The sequence below is a fragment of the Squalius cephalus genome (genome assembly GCF_949319135.1).
Source record: "Squalius cephalus genome assembly, chromosome: 7".
Classification (NCBI taxonomy): Eukaryota; Metazoa; Chordata; class Actinopteri; order Cypriniformes; family Leuciscidae; genus Squalius; species Squalius cephalus.
In genome coordinates, this window is record NC_137128.1 from 4,658,934 (window position 1) to 4,676,667 (window position 17,734).

At 36.9% G+C, this 17,734-nt stretch overlaps 1 protein-coding gene across 1 annotated transcript in view; it reads right to left on the bottom strand.

Annotated features, from left to right (window-relative positions):
* Nucleotides 1–6,691: 6,691 nt before the first annotated feature.
* Nucleotides 6,692–17,734, bottom strand: part of LOC307161633 (protein NLRC3-like) — a 262,998-nt gene continuing 251,955 nt past the window's right edge. The window contains exons 8-11 of the mRNA XM_079876492.1: nucleotides 9,413–9,586; nucleotides 8,260–8,433; nucleotides 7,863–8,024; nucleotides 6,692–7,024 (exon numbers count right to left, since the gene is read on the bottom strand). Of these exons, the coding sequence (XP_079732618.1) occupies nucleotides 6,949–7,024; nucleotides 7,863–8,024; nucleotides 8,260–8,433; nucleotides 9,413–9,586 (586 nt within the window). The 3' untranslated portion in view covers nucleotides 6,692–6,948. The remainder of the gene's footprint in view (nucleotides 7,025–7,862; nucleotides 8,025–8,259; nucleotides 8,434–9,412; nucleotides 9,587–17,734) is intronic.

Sequence of the window (17,734 nt, forward strand, 5' to 3'; positions counted from 1 at the left end):
AGATGTACCGATACATTGGGCTGCTGTTCTACATGGCCATGGTGAAGGTCAGCTCCATCAGCGACTACTGGCGGCAAAGCAGTGTTTTCTCTGTACCCTTTCCAGCTACAGTTAAGGCCCGGGACAGATACCGCACCATTTCATGGAATGTGCACATGAGTCACCCAGATGCAGATATGGATAATGACAGAAAGAGGGGCACACGTGAACATGACCGTCTTTTCAGGGTCAAACCTCTAATGGAGACTATTCGTCAGGCTTGTAAATCCATCTATTATCCTAGAAGAAACTTAGCTGTGGATGAAAGAATGGTGGCATGCAAAGCACACACAGGCATGACACAGTACATGAAAGCTAAGCCAACCAGATGGGGTTTCAAGTTTTGTTCTTGCAGACTCATCGAATGGATACACTGTGGACTTTTCTGTGTACACAGGAAAGAACAACTTTCCCACAGGCCATGGACTGTCATATGATGCTGTAACATCTCTTTTAGACCTCACATTTTTGGGTTCTGGGTACCATGTGTACATGGACAATTTTTATACAAGTCCAAAGCTTCTAAAAGACTTGTTTGCCATGAAGTTTGGTGCATGTGGGACTTACAGGGACAACAGGAAGGACTGCCCTCGGAATGCAGCTAATTCACTCTCTAAAAAATCTGCCAGAGGATCCATCAGGTGGGTTCGGGATGGACCTCTTGTATTTGTAAAGTGGATGGACACACGAGAGGTATCTGTCTGTTCTACCATCCATCCTGCTTATACAGGAGACACTGCGCAGAGGAGGGTGAAAACACAAGATACATGGAGGACAAAGACATTTCCATGTCCTGCACCTGTGACCGCATACAACAAACACATGGGGGGTGTTGACCTGTCAGATCAGCTGATACAGTACTACACAACACAGCACAAAACCATGAAGTGGTACAGAAAGATTTTTCTACACTTCTTGGACATTGCTTCCACCAACTCTTTCATTGTGCACAAAGAGCTACATGGTAACTTGTCCCATAAAGAGTTTATGGAGCATCTTATAACAGAGCTCTGTGGTGTGTCACAGAAAACAGCACCAAAACAGACCAATTGTGACCATGTACCGGTTCCAGGAGCTGAGCTGACATCAGATGACAGGGATGTTGCCACAGTTGGTCGCCGCTCATGTGTTCATTGCAAAGCAGTATGTGGTAAAAAGCAGTTAACACCATGGAAATGCCAGGCATGCAATGTTCACTTATGTCTTCAGTTAAACAGGAACTGTTTTCAGGAGTGGCATAAAGATGTGTGACTGTGTTCAGATGTGTGTGCTCTGCTGACCACCTTCCACTAACCATCAGCCTTCAGAAATCATTCAGAAATCATTCTGATATGATGACTATTTTTTAAAATCAATGTTGGAAACTGTTGTGCTGCTTAATATATATTTTTTATAACCTGTGATAGTTTTTTCAGGATTCTTTATTTTGCTCACATTTGATTTACTTGTAGCCCGCATAAACGGGGCACAGGAATTTATTGTGAGATACCTGCCTTTACTTTTGTTTATCGCTCACAATTGCTTTGTTTATAGCAGACTGATTAATTTATTTTGCTCATTTGATTTGCTTAGAGCAAATTTAGAACATTTAGTTCCTCCACATAGAGGAATTACAAAAAAACAAAACCTTTGAATCTCCTCTACTACTTTGTTCAGGCACTTGATGGCCAATTAGCCACTGGAAGAGTGTATGTCACACCCCTGATCTGAATCTCATTAATATTGATGGGCCACCCCTCCCATGCATAAACCTCTTCTGACAAAAAAACAGTTTTAGAAAGTTCAAATCAATGTACTGTTTTATGAGAATGATTAGGCAGGATGATTTTCACATCATTTTGAAGCAAGAACACAAAGCTACAAAATTCATTAGTCAAAAGTCTTATTTACACATATTTAGTATGTGTTTTGAGGTCTTATTTCTGCAACTTTCATTTTTATTTTTTCCAATAACCATGCATAAACATTATTCTCTTAAAAATTCAAACATATACATGCATGTTGATCAGATATTTTGGTAGACCTGTTTGTGCTAAATAGAGTGAATTTACACCTTTGCCATTAACATGTTTATAAATAACTGAAAAAAGCACAAATGTCAGAGCATGTCAGAACACCTCCAGGGCCCAGAAAACAGCTCAGACTCCAGAGGGTTAAAACCACTTTAATTATTGTCAGAACGTCCTCACCCCAAGCACATGGTCTACACTTCACCACAATGGTAACCTCCAAAAACACTAACATATCAGAAACTCTTATAAATATAAACATAAAAGAACATTAAAAATTAACAAGTCACCATTTTTTTTTTTTACAAAATGACAATTTGTTTTAAAATTTACACCCCTATCCAGTCCTGTGCAAAGCATGATGGGAAGGGGAAATCCTGTTTCTAGTCCTCTATATTGCTATTTTAACGCAGCTAAACTCATTTATGTAATCTCAACTCAAATGGATGAAGTAAAATGGTTGAAAAGAATCGTGTTGGATTAACTCAATTTACTTAAGTAAATTGAACAAGCATCAAATGTTATTTTGGTCTACTTACCTGAAACATGTTCTTTCAACATGAAAATATTGAGTTAAGCCAAACGCAACTGTTTTCAAGTCAGGTTAACGCAATGCATTGTGTTTGAATGAGAAAGATAATACAATGGTGTTAAATGAATATATATTTTTTAAATAAACTGAACAATATCGTAAAATAAATTTTTGAGTGAATTCTCTCTCTTGTTGCTACTTCTGTCGCATCGTGACTGTAATTTACATAGTTATTTGTGGCTTCCTGATGACAACCCCCCGTACACAACAGGGGGACGAGTGCGGACCCCTATCGCTGTCCTGATAAACTCAGAGCTCAGCCTCAGTTATCGCACGCATAATTTGGCTATGTAAAGATGCCATAATAATATTTACTAGTGATGCTCTGATCGACTGATCGCAGATCGGTATCGGCCGATAATCACATTCTATGACTCGATCAGTAGTCACACACCATTATCAGTTTAAACCAAAGCTTGGACTCGATATAGTGTTCCTTACAACTTACCAGAGATCCAGTGATCATGGATATCAACATGCAGCAGGAATCGTGTTTCTGACATTTATATGAGCCTGATTTCAACACCGGGGAAATACATAAAGCAAGTTTACCTGTGAACACTTTATATAAATACAATATAAGCAGGTCTAAATCCATGTGAACACTTATATCAATGATACATTTATCATCATATCGTCCAGCCCTAAAACTTGTATAGTTTTTGTCCGTGTTTTTGTGCCTAGATGTTCTAGTGCACAGAGATCTGTAACGTCAGCAGAAGAGCAAACAGGTCGTGTCCGGGGTGAGATGGTCTGTGATTATGTTCCTGCCCATATCTTCACTCTGGAGATGGACAAGTCCTGAAGGTTGGGCAGATGCACACCAATGATCCTTTCAGCCGTCCTAACAGTCCATTACAGTCTTCTTCTGTCTGATTTACTGGCTGACCCAAACCAGACAGTTATAGAAGAGCACAGAACACACTCCATAACAGCTGAGTGAAACTGAGTCATCTGCGCCTGTGGCAGGGTGAACTCTTTCAGGTGATGAAGAAAGCACAACCTCTGCTGGGCCTTTTCTGCAATAGAGCAAATATGATTGTCCCACTTCAGGTGCTGATAGATGTAGAGACCAGGAACCTGAATGACTCCACAGTGCTGTTCATGATGGTGAGTGCAAATAATGCTGGGCTGTTTCTCCTGAAGTCCACAATCATCTCCACTGTTTTGAGCGTGTTCCAGGTTGTTGTGATGAACCAGACAGCAGCTGCTCTTTAACCCTCTGGGGTCTAGGGTGTTTTTGGGGCCCTTGGGATGTTTTGACATGCCCTGACATTTGTGTTTTTTTCAGTTATTTATAAACATGATAATGGCAAAGGTGTAAATTCACTCTATATAGCACAAACAGGGCTACCATAATATGTAAGCATTGTGTATGTAGATGTTTGTATTTTTAAGAGAATAATGTTTATGCGTGGTTATTGAAAAAAATAAAAATGAAAGTTGCTGAAATAAGACCACAAAACTCATCCTAAATATGTGTCAATAAGACTTTTGACTAATGGATGTTGTTGCTACGAGTTCAGGCTTCAAAATTATGTGAAAATAGTCTTGCTTTATCATTCACATAAAACAATACATTGATTTAAATTGGGTAAGACAGGTTTTTCTTGGAAAGCCAATATGCGAGGGGGGCGTGAACGAGGAGTGGTTTACACCTGAGAATACAATGTCCCACCCACTCTGCATAATGAGCCATTCATTCAGGTGTGACACTGACTGAGCCACAATGCAAGGACAAAAGATATATTTAGAAGAAGACTTATATTGACCATTTAAGATTTTGCTTACATCTATCTTGTAAATATATTTTGCTATTTTATTAAAAAGGTTACAATTACAACAATAATTACAATTTCAACAATATTTCAAGTGTACTCTTTCATTGTAAAAAAATTATTATAGGCCTACATTTTATGTATTCATTAGTTTGAATATAGCCAACATTGGAACAGCTAACATCTTAGTTGATGACTTTATTTTTGACAAAAATAGTATATATATATAGGCCTATATACATACATACATACATATGCACATGTACATGTATGTATATATATATATATACAGTACCAGTCAAAAGTTTGGAAACGTTACTATTTTTAATGTTTTAATGTCTTATGATCCTTCAGAAATCATTCTAATATGCTGATTTATGATCAATGTTGGAAACATTTGTGCTGCTTAATATTTTTTTTATAACCTGAGATACTTTTTTCAGGATTATTTGATGAATAAAAAGTTAAAAAGAACTGTATTTATTTAGAATAGAAATCTTTTGTAACAATATACACTACCGTTCAAAAGTTTGGGAACAATAACTTTTTTTTAGGAAATTAGTACTTTAATTCAACAAGGATGCGTTAAATTGATAAAAGGTGATGGTAACGATTTATATTGTTAGAAATGTTTTTATTTTGAATAAATGCTGTTTTTATGAATAAATGCTGTTAACGTTTTACTCATCAATGAATCCTGAAAAAAGTATTCCAAAAAAATATATTAAACAGCACAACTGTTTCCATCATTGATAATAACTGAGTATCAAATCATCATATTAGAATGATTTCTGAAGGATCATAAGACACCAAAGACTGGAGTACTTGCTGATGAAAATTCAGCTTTGCATCACAAAAATAAATTACATTTTAAAATATATTAAAAAAGAGAACCATTATTTTAAATTGTAATAATATTTCATAATATTACTTTTTTTTTTTTAACTGCAGGCTTGATGAGCATAAGAGACTTCTTTCAAAAACATTAAAAATAGTAACGTTTCCAAACTTTTGACTGGTACTGTATATATATATATATTATATACAGTATATATATAACATATGAGTAGAAATTGCTAAACAAAAAGCTTATTTGATGTGGCAGTATATTCTACAGTAAAAACTGTACCCAAATCTAGTCAACAAAATGTTGTCTTTCATATTTTGCCTGACTGTAACGTTGTTTTTATGAAATATTAGGGACTTATATTTAATACGTTACAAGTATTACAAGTAGCAGTTTAATACGTTACAAATAGCCTACATTTTATTTCAACATATTTCAGTCGATTTTTACTCATCTCAGTATAGCAATACAGTTTGCTAAAACATCATCATTCATTCACACAGTCACGCGAGTGTGCGAGCTGTGGTAAACAGCGCATCTCTGCCGTTCATTCATTCACACAGAAACGCGAATCACTTGAGAAAGGAAAAAAACGTACTACAGTATGCCTCAGCTCAGTCGGATCCCTTGCTCCTCGAAATACCCTCACTTCTGAGGGACATTTTCCATTATTATTATTCCTCACAGCGCTGCAAGACGGTGTAAACAAGTAGGCTACAATGATCTGTTTAAACTTGTGTTTTCTCGAGCTGATATGGGGGCGTTCACAGTTTGCGTGGATTGCCTCAGCCATTTGCGTTTGAATAGCACGCGCTCTCCGTGGACGGAGTCATATTACAAGTAATGAGATGAGAACGACTGACATCTCGCTCTTTTCTTACAGATTACATGAACTGAGAATATTTGTTTTTTATATACATTACTTCATTTAAAAGAAGAGAATTCAAGCTTCATGCCTGTGTGTCTGTATGCCTGATTGACTGAGTATTCGCTGAGTTACAGTTAATTTTCGGACGCTTTTCAGAATGGACTACACTGACAGAGAGAAGGCAGAACTCGCTTTGTGTTTATTTTTCTTTATTTGGCAAAAAGCACAACACTTTGTTTTTATTGTGAGTATACACAAAAATAATACACACTTAACAGAATCAATTGATGTATGAAACTTGTTTGTAAAATCAAAGTCAAAAGAGTATTTCGGGTCTCAATTCAACAGATAAGGAAAGAAGCGAGCAGATCACGCCGGCGTGATTGCCGACCTCAGAGGGTTAACCTCCAGTCTGTAAGCAGACTCTTCTCCGTCCTGGATGAGGCCGATGACTGTGGTGTCGTCTGTAAACTTCAGGAGCTTGACAGAGGGTGTTTAGAGGTGCAGTTGTTGGTGTACAGTGAGAAGAGCACACAAACCTGAGGAGCACCAGTGCTGATGGTGAAGGTCCTAGATGTGAGTTTCCCAGCCTCACTCGCTGCTGTCTGTCTGAAGCTGGAGATCCACTGACAGATGAAGGTGGTACAGAGAGCTGGGTCAGTTTATTCAGGAGGATATCCGGGATGATGGAGTTGAAAGCGGAGCTGAAGTCCACAAATAAGATCCTTGCGTGAGTCCCAGATCTGTGGAGATGTTGAAGGATATAATACAGTCCCATGATTCATCCTGTTCCACCTTTAATTAAAACTAAACCATCATTTGGCTGGATAAAAATCGGGATGATCTGGCCAGCTGCTCTTGAACATCGAGATAAGCGCACTCGTCTCCATCCTGGATGAGGCCGATGAGAAAACAATCAGTGTTCAGTGGAACAAAATGCAAATTATAATATTTCAATTACAATTACAAATTTCAATTAGTTTTTGAGTAAAAAACACTGAGGAATTCAGAGTTACACTGAGTTCCTGTAATCAGATTAATTACCGACTTTACATGATCTTGCAGATATTTGTGTTTTTAAATATAATAGATGTAAAGCATGAATCATGTTCATACGTGTGTGTGTGTGTGTGTGTGTGAGTCGGTGCGACTCCTATTGAGTCTCTGTAAAGGAGAAACTAATGAGTGTACGGCGTATGGAATAAACCACAGGGAGCAAATACAAATGTTATTTTGAGTTCAAACACATACCTTTAGTTAAAGCCGTTTGTCCTCTAGTTTAAACATGTATGTAGGCTCTTAGTAAATCACTGAGAGTAAAGTAAGTGTAAAGTAGTGTGACATGTTGCTTGTCACAGTAAAAGCACACTAGAGACAGAGACATTTCTCATGTGAGCTGGACGCTGTGAGCTGAAGCTGGAACTGCACTGATTTTAGCAGGAGTGCAGCGTTTTCCTACAATCTGACCAAGTCTGTTTTCACACTAAAATGATTCACTTCTACTGACACAGTTAATAAATCAGGTGTTGATGTATAAAGCTGTGACAGTGAGCTTTTCTTCTCTTCCCTCCTTTGTGTTAAACATTTCAATAACTTCACATTTTGTTCTCATACAAACCCTTTGTTGCAATAAAGCTTAATGATAATTTCCTTTCACGGATGTTTGAAAGGTTTGTTCACATATCAGAGGTAAATGAAGATCTCTTTAATATCTCAGTGGTTTCCTCACCTCAGGACACAGTTTGAGTCTCGTAGCTCGTCTCTGAGTCGCTGCTGTGAGTCTCCTATCTTATTGACTCTCAGATCAAGCTCTTTTAAAAACTGTAGTGCTTTTGAGTTAGTCAAAGACTGAGTTAATGAAGAAACATCTGTAATGCCACAGCGATATAGACTAGAAAGACACAAACAGAGGAAGAGAGATTATCTTACAAACAAATCATGAATATGAAGAATTTTACACAAATATAATGTGAACTCAGACTCATTGTGAGATATTGAGTATAAAGTGTTTTAGTTTAAAACCCCAGAAAGTGCACTGCTATAAACAATGAAACATAAGCCCTGCTGTCTTCAAATAAATAAACTTCAGTCACACTGTAATTGCTGTACAGTATAATGATACTAACTCTAGTTTCTCCAGCTTGAATTGTGGGATCATCAGTAGATCACTGAGGTTTTTCACTCCAGAGTCTCCTAGTTTATTCAAGCTCAGGTTCAGCTCTCTCAGGTGTGACGGGTTTGATTTCAGAGCTGAAGTCACATCAGAACAACCTTCATCTGTCATATCACAGCAGATTAAACTACATTAGCAGAGAGAGAGCAGAAAATAAGACAGAAGAAAAGAAAACTCTTCATTCTGTAAAGTCACATCATCTTCATAAGCAAATAAAGCAGAGGAAGAGAGATCTTCATCTTTATTTCACCAGATCACAAAATACTAAGTTTGCACAAATACAATGTTAAAGTGTTTTAGTTTAAACTGCTGAAGTGATTTCAAGGCGAGACAGTACAGGTGAATGGGGAAAATGTTTTAACTAGGAGATATCACCATGAAACTTTCCCAGTTGATTACCTACATTAAGATGAGAAAAACATGTATTACAAGTTTTCTGTAATTTAATGTTTAAATATGCAAATTAGGCAATATCTAATTAAATATGCACTAATTTGCATAGATTTTAAAAAACGAAAATCTGAGTATTGGATAAAGCCAGGTTAAAAATTACTTTTCCATTGTGTTCACATATTAGATGGGAAAAAAATTACAGAGGGATTTATGGATATCTACTTTTGTTATCCTGTAAATCAGAATATACTGTCAATATGATGTCAAAATGATCAAAATGATTTTTGCCATGTTTTTTGGAATAAAATGTTATATAAATCAGGATAGGAATAATATATTTACAAATCCCTCTGTAAACGTCTTCATAATATAACTAGGTACAAGACTGGAGAGTTTGGTGTATATCGGTGCTACAGAAGTGGAGATTTCGGAGAGAAAAGTCATTTTGAGAATTTAAAGATTTATCATCAGCCAATGAGATTGCGCATTCAGCCCTTTTACTTTCACGATTGGTTGCTGATAAAAAGGAAATGACAATATTTGGATCCGTAGTGAAATAAAGACCTAAATGTGTATTTCTGACTGTTTTTCACCATGTTATTGAAGACAAATATACAAAAATCTCAAAATTGACCAGTAAAAAAAAACACAATGTTTTCGCCTGCCGTGTCTCGCCTTAAGCATTTTGATTCTTGTATGTGAATGTGACTGACCTCAATCTCTCCAGTTTACAGTGTGAATCCTTCAGTACGGCACATAAGTGCTTCACTCCTGAGTTTCCTAGTTCATTCCAGCTCAGGTTCAGCTCTCTCAGGTGTGACGGGTTTGATCTCAGAGCTGAAGTCAGGATGAGACTCTGTTTCTCTGTAATACTGCAATAACTCAGACTGAAGACAGAGAAATAACAATAGTTCACATCTATGATGATCATCTTATTGAAGAGCTACAGCAGCATTTAGTTTCCAATAGTCTGTTCTGAAACCCAGTCACACTAGTTCTGTGTGCTGGAAGACACTGTTTCTTCTCTTTCATTTGTATTATTTATTTGAGTCTCTCTTCTTTATTATCTGTTGAAAACGCAGATTTCTGCATGTACACAATCAGGACATTGTATCAAATGCTGGAAATTACATTTACATATACATTTATGCATTTGGCAGACGCTTTTATCCAAAGCGACTTACATTGCATTCAAGGTACACATTTTACATTTTGTCAGTTTTTGCTTTCCCTGGGAATCGAACCCATGACCTTGGCATTGCAATTACTAACTAGATAAAAAACACAAACATGTGAGCAATAGGGAAAACCCAGAAAGTGCACTGCTATAAACAATGAAACATAAGCCCTGCTGTCCAAGGTAAAGGTAACATGGAGAAAGACTACACATTGTTCATTTAAATATATTACCAACATTGTAACAATACAAAGGTTGAAATTGTTGATGTATTTATGTTTACACATTCATTTCATATAATTTTTAAAGGGTCATGAAACTCCAAAACACATTTTTTGATGACGTGACGGGTGACCTTTCCAACGTGATGACGTAATACGTGGCACATCTCAGAGATGGTACAAGACGGGCATTTGTGGTTAAAAAGTATATATATACATATATATATACATACAGTATATATACACTACCGTTCAAAAGTTTGGGGTCAGTAAGATTTTTAATGTTTTTAAAGAAGTATCTTCTGCTCACCAAGGCTGCATTTATTTGATAAAAACAATAAAAAAAACCCCACTAATATTGTGAAATATTATGACAATTTAAAATTACTGTTACTATTCTATTTTAATATATTTTAAACTGTAATTTATTCCTGTGATCAAAGCTGTATTTTCAGCATCATTACTCCAGTCTTCAGTGTCACATGATCCTTCAGAAATCACTCTAATATGATGATTTGATGCTCAAGAAACATATAAGTTCTCTATACTTTCTTTATGTGGGCTTCTAGGTTGCTAGCACTTTTATTTGACACTGACACGTACGTGCCAGCTTTGCAGTTCATGCATTCTGCTTTACACGGATCCCGACCGAAATGAAAACACGGGAATTTTCTCTGTAAATCATCTGTGAATTTACATTTGTTTGTTTTTTTGTTGTTGTTTTTTTACGCTGTTAGCTACTTACATCTTATCTCGCACTTGACCGTAAACTGAAGCGTCGAGTCACGCTGCTAAAATTCTGTGAACGTAAAGTCCGCCTACTTTGATTTGATTGGTCATTTCAAATATTCTGACATTGAGGAGCAGTGACAGACCAATGAGTCTGAGATGAACACACACACACACACAGGCCTCTGTATTCTGACGTGCTCTCTGCTTGCTGCTGCGGATTGAGGAACGCACTGATTATAACAAGACGGGGCGAAGCCGAAGCCGGTTTCATATGTTTTGTGTGCAAAGGCAAGCATGTATTTAAAGTACACGCTTATGGCCCAATGAAAAATAATGAAAACCAGGACATTCATCACTTTATAAAAAACAGACAGGACGGCCAGGACAGCACGTGAAAACAGGACATGTCCTGGGAAAACAGGACGTTTGGTCACCCTACATTAGCTGCCACCGCTGGGGAAGCAGCACTGAGACACACACACACACACACACACCTCATTCATCCACGTCTCGTTCCTCCCTCTCATTGTCGCTATCATAGGAGCGCGTGCACACCGATCGCACATGGACATTCATCCATTTCTCCACTCTCCCTTACATATCCATTTCCCGGTCATTTCACACACTTACACTGCACTGTCTTGTCGTTTCGTCCCCGTGTTGTGTGTCTATGTGGGAGTTAGTGATGTGTCGTTCATGAACGATTCGTTCATTTTGAACGAATCTTTAATATGACTCGGGACTACCGAGTTATCTCAGAGAGTGATTTGTTCATTTTGTGTTGACCGCGCATTACGCAACATATGGGTTCTGAATCTGTACTGGAAACAGAAATGATTAGTTCATCTCTCTCGAGTCTTCGGATTCGGGACGAGTTCGGGATGGGTCCGAGTCTTTCGTTCTTCCTGTCAGTCCCATAGAGGTTACAGTTACGTGATGCGTTTCTGTCCTCAAATGTATATAGGCTATATTTGTGAATTTCTGTCATTGAATGTGATATTTAAGAGTTGGTTAATGCAAAGCTTTATCCGTATGATAGGGGAAAGCACTTTGATGAGACTTGTTTACAGTGGATTATAATTTTCAGATAATATCATAGACATATACAAATATGGGAAATATATTGACTATTCAAGTCTAACTTCACAAATTCAAGTCAATTAGACTATTACTAATTTTTAACTGTAATTATTTTTTCTCTACTGAGTAGTTATATGATTTTTTTGGTCCTTGTGTTATTAATGAATAAAAATCAGTTTAAAAAAATTGAAATTAAGTGTTATGTATTTTGGATTCATGCCTATTTTTGAGTCATTCACTATGTTTTTTTTTTTGTGTGTGTTATTTTAGTGATTTTTTAGTCACCTAAATTTTGAAACCTACACCTTTGTAACAGCTTATAGGCCTATGGCCTTTAAATATGAATGTATTATATATATATATATATATATAAAACAATGTGTGTTATTATTATTATATATTATAATAACAGCAATAACAACAACAATAATAATAATAAAACACCACAGATGCACAAGAAACATTTAGAAAAGAGACGGACAGGGGCAATAATAAGATGGATCTTTTATTTTTCAGATAATGTTTATTGCACATATTTTGTATTTGAATTCCTAAATATAAAACAATATACATTCAGGCGCAGTCAATAATACGAATCTAATGTTGTATTTGATGCGAGATACCAGCGGTCACGTGACAAAAGAACGAAGGACTCAAACGCGAAGACTCGAAAAAAATTAACTAATCATATCTGTTTCTGCATAGTGCTATGTGTTAGTGGCTTGAAGAACGGACGACCCGAACCCGAGACTCGAAAGATGAACTAATCTTTTCTCTTTCCGGTACTGACAGCATAGCCTGAGGTGAACTAACAGAGTCAGACTGCAATAGCCTGAACTTAAGACCCAGCAACTAATCAATTAATAAAACGTTTCAGTTTCTTATAATTTGGCTTTGGCTGCATTACCCTATAGTTTATTTTTATTCTTTTTACAAATGTAATCAACATTTTCGTATGTACTAGATGTGTTGGGATATTTAAAATGCCATTTTATTTATATTATGTTGAAATGAACGAAATGACTCGAAAAAAGATTTGTTCATTTTGCTGAACAATAATATGTACCTGAAAATGGTGTGTGAAAATGTGTAGGCACTTGTATATATTCTACACTGTGGACAAACCTCTCTGACACTGTAAATAAATTCCACTTCTGCGAGTGCACCATCATTTCTACACCCCTTTACGGACTCACATTTCTCCTGAAGGAGAGCTGGTGGCTCGTCTTCATCACAACAGCCATACGTCTGATCATGAATGCGATGATACGATGGATTATTCTGACACACAGAACATGATGATGTAGACCGACAATTCAAATAATTCAAACAGATAAATGAAGTTGTTAAAATGAGTTTTTTCCAACTGAGAATGATTTCTAAGATTAAGCCTTTTGTATCCCGGAAAGATCTGGAAAAGGTTATTCATGCGTTCATCTTCTCAAGATTAGACTATTGAAACTCACTCTATTCTGGTGTTCAAACAGATGATCCAACATGCGGCCGCAAGGCTTTTGACAGGCTCTCGTAAATATGGGCTGGGTTTCCCGATAATGTTGTCTCTTAGCGCTACGAAGACTCTAAAGATATAACTTAACTAAAGGTGTACCTTTTCTAGGCGTGTTCCCTGAACCATACCTTAGGAAGCTGCTTAAAATATGCATTCTTACGTGCGAGGCCGTTACCCGGTGCTGTCCGTGGAGATGCTGCTGAATCTGCTGATATCGACGGCTCGAGAATCAACTATTCTCTCGTGCAGGGGCTGCTTCACTGCGTTATGTGAGAAAGTGCTGTTCTTTATAAGAGAAGCACTTCAGAAATAGTGGAAATTGCATTTATTAGCACTCATGGGATATTATAAAAAATAATCCAAACTATAATAGCCTATAATAGCCTAGCCTACATATTTTAAAATTGTATCATATATTGCTGCCACAATAACCATTTCAAATGTTTACATGCTTTCTTCTCTTTCCCATTTCTGTTCGCTGAGCTGGAGCTGTGCTGAAATATTGTTCTTGTAAATACTTTCCTGCATTCAGTAATAAAAGTGGACATCGTACGTACGGTGCTCGGCAGTGATCAAAAAGGATTTAAACAGTAAATTTTGAATCTCTTCTTGTAAACTGTGGATTTGGATGGCAATAAAATCACAGACTTACTCCTGTAAATGTTGAAAATACCGTACGACCATGTGAGAAACAATAGCCGTCCGAATAGGGCTTAACTGGCAGTGCTTTCACTGGCCTTAGAAAGCGCTCCGCGGACGGCGCGTCTTTTAGCACAACTATTCGCTGTATCGCTGCCATAGTTTGAGCAAACACCCCACCACAATCATTCCCTTTAAATAGACTCTAAGCCTTTACTGCATATTGGTTTGCCAGCTGATGTAGCTTTGGATAATGTAATTAAAAAGCTAACAACAATCAATGCAATGACTATTTTATTCTTTGCATGAAAACACTTGAATTAGCCTGTTGCACTGTGTGTATTACTACTTCAGAATTATATTCGTATAGACGGTCAACAGTGATAAGGTGAAGCTAAGAGTGGTTCAGACCAACCTTCCGAACGTATGACTTACAAAAGGTGTACTTAACTAAGAACGTTTTGGGAAACACATATTAACAATAAGGTACAGCTTAAGGTATAACTTAAGAACCGTAAGGCTGGAAACTTACGCTGCTATTTTGAACCAATAATCGGAACAAAAGGCGGTTGAAGGATGATGTGTATAATTCAAATATTTATCTGACTCCAATATAATTAATCTGACTCCATTAAAGTTGTTGTTATTCTTTAACCTCTTATTCTTTAAAGGTAAAAGTCTTTCTTAGAACTGATAGGAAAACGTAGGATTTAACCTGAATGTTTAGATAACTAAAGTTATAATCACTTTAGCTTTCAACATAATCAGTGATAAAAGGAAAGATTCTCAAAGCCTTTAAAGCAGGCAAAGTTATTTATTAAGTTGCATGTTTAAATATACAGACAGTAGAATGGAACAACATACTGTATAGAAACTTAGTTGTAACAAATAATGCACTGTCGTGCAGAAGAGGCCGTAAAAGCCTTTCTTGTAGTATGAGGTTACATACTACACCGGTGTGCGGGAGTGGCAGGGTTAAAGCCTTTCTCCCAGATCAACAGTTACCTTTCCTTCTTATACCCTGAGCAAAGCATTGTTAAACATAAATGGAATACCAATGTTGTGAATTCTCTCCCTTTAAATATTAAGTTGACTACGTGTGCGTTGTACGCAAATAACGTATTGCAGCGTTCTCAGCACGTACGGACTCAGCGTAATTGCCTATTCACTAAGCTACTCCAGTTGAGCGATCATATCGTGTGCACACATTCATGCGTAGTGTTTATGTGCAAGAGAAAGTTTGTGACAAAGTAAGTTTTCCTTTATTGTATATTGTTAATAACACAGATTGTCACACTGTATCCCAACTATGCAAAGTTAGACCATTATTGTTGTGGTGCAGTTGATGTTTAGCGATCTTTCTAACTCTTAGTGTAATTTGATCCTGCTTAGCGAGCGGATAATCCCGCTAGCATTGCAGCTCGTATTGTTCATGTTTACTAGTTATTACCTTGAAGTGAATTTCTCCGTGGATAATATCTTTCACTGGTTGTCATTTATTACTGCCTGTATTAATGAGACAGTCCAATTTCTATAATCCATATTTGGTGTTGTCAATTTCATTGCATTATGCAGTTTGTTATTACAGACTGATACTAATATTTCTCGATTTATATTTCATGTATCAGTGCACTTTACAGAGATGTTTATAGTTTTTTGAATAATTGTTATGGTTTTTTGAATAATTGTTATTGTTATTATTTATTATTTCAGAAACTACCTCAAGTACACTATTATGTGTGTATGGTCACTCTTGTGCAATAAACGGCTAAACTCTATCTGATGACTCCGACTCCCTGACCAGAGTTCTGCAGCGGTCAATAATACAATCCACCAGTTTTCAGTGAGGCAATCCCCAATAACCAACACCAAACCGACCAACAGGAAACCAAAAGATGAGGCAAATGGGTAGTGATCAAGAGGGGGAGAAGAACATTAACATGTTCTCCCCAATGCATGCCTAACCAATAGTACCTAGATTGTACATTAGGATACTTTAATATCTCTATTAAGTTCACCACCATTCATTTCAGTTCATAGGCTGTCAGATGAGACCAAACATGGCATAGTTACATATTAGAACACACTAGTAAATAAACAGTATGTAGTTGAAAGCATATGTCCTGTGAATCCAATGGTACAGACGTGTCATTGAGGTGCAAACGACTCTCTCTCCCGACAGAACCATCCTGTGCCTGGGGTGTCCCAACAGTCCTCAATCAGCATATTGATGAAACCTTTGTACTAGATAGGCATTAGCATACTGTGATGATGAAGGCCATTGTGCCACGTTTAATTCACATGTATACCTTTAAAAGGCTTTTTGAAGTACTAGGGCAGTAAAGAGTTCTGTCTATATTTGCTCAGCCCTACAAGAACAACGTAGCGTTAAGAAGGATTCGGGAAACGCAGCCATGATCATATTATCCCCATATTAAGATCGCTGCATTGGTTACCAGTTTCTTTTAGAATTAATTTTAAGATTTTATTATTTGTTTTTAAATCTTTACATGGTACAGGCCCTCTGTCTATTGTGGATTAAGGAGCAGAAGTCAAAGAGACTTTTACAATCTCAGTCACAAAATCTTTGTTGTTCTGAGAACGAATCTGAAAACAAGAGGAGACCGCAACGAGATTATGGAGCAGTCTACCACAATATATCAGATTAGCATCTACCCTTAGTGAGTTCAAAAGACATTTAAAAACATATTTCTTTACGTTAGCTTTTGATCATACATGAGTGTCGAGGCACTGTTGTCACAGGTGTCGGTTTTAAGAGTTTGAAGATGGTTTAGGTGTATTTAAGACTCTTCAGAGTCTGTGGGTCTTTTATCTGTGAGTAGGTATTTTGCATATTCTGTATTAACCCTCTGAGGTCGACAAACGCGCCGGCGCGTTTTGCCAGATTTTCTTCACATTGTAGCACTATAAACTTAAATTACTCCGTCATTTATGGTCATACAGAAAAAAGAAATATAAAAAAAGAATCTGTGATATTTTTACTTTTGTAGGTGTCCACTTACAATCAAATCAAAACATTGTGCTTTTGTAAAATAAAGAAAATAAACAGGGTGTGCGTTCTGCCTCTCCGTCGCGGTGAACTTTTTTTTCTTGAGCACGTCTATAAACTGAAACAAAACTCAGCGAATACTTGTCACACATTTATGAGCCATATACCTTTATAAACATTTAAGTGTGTACTTTTAAATGATCGGATTCAAACTGAAAACAAATATTCTCTGTTTAAGTAATTTGTATAAAACCAACAAGATGTCCAGCTTCTCAAACGCTTGCTCATTACAGTTAATTTGGCCACGCCCACTCGCGCAAAAGACATTCACATGCAAATCTCCACATCAAACGGGAACGCGCTCGTTACCTCAGAAACAAAACACCAAAACACTTCACAAGTCTCTGCTTTTCGTCGAGTTTGAAAGACGCGCCGTGAGCTTACATTGGAATTACCTCAGAAGAAGAAGAACGCGATTTGAAGACAAGAAAGATGTAAGGTAAGAAATTCTTACATATTAGTTTGTTATTGTTGCATAAATTTCACATTGCAGTTGAACTGTTGCTAGATATATGGTGAATATTATAATATTTAGACCCGTGTTTACTGTTACTGTGTTTGTGGATATCTGCTCAAATGTAGATATGTATATGGTAACCATAATGT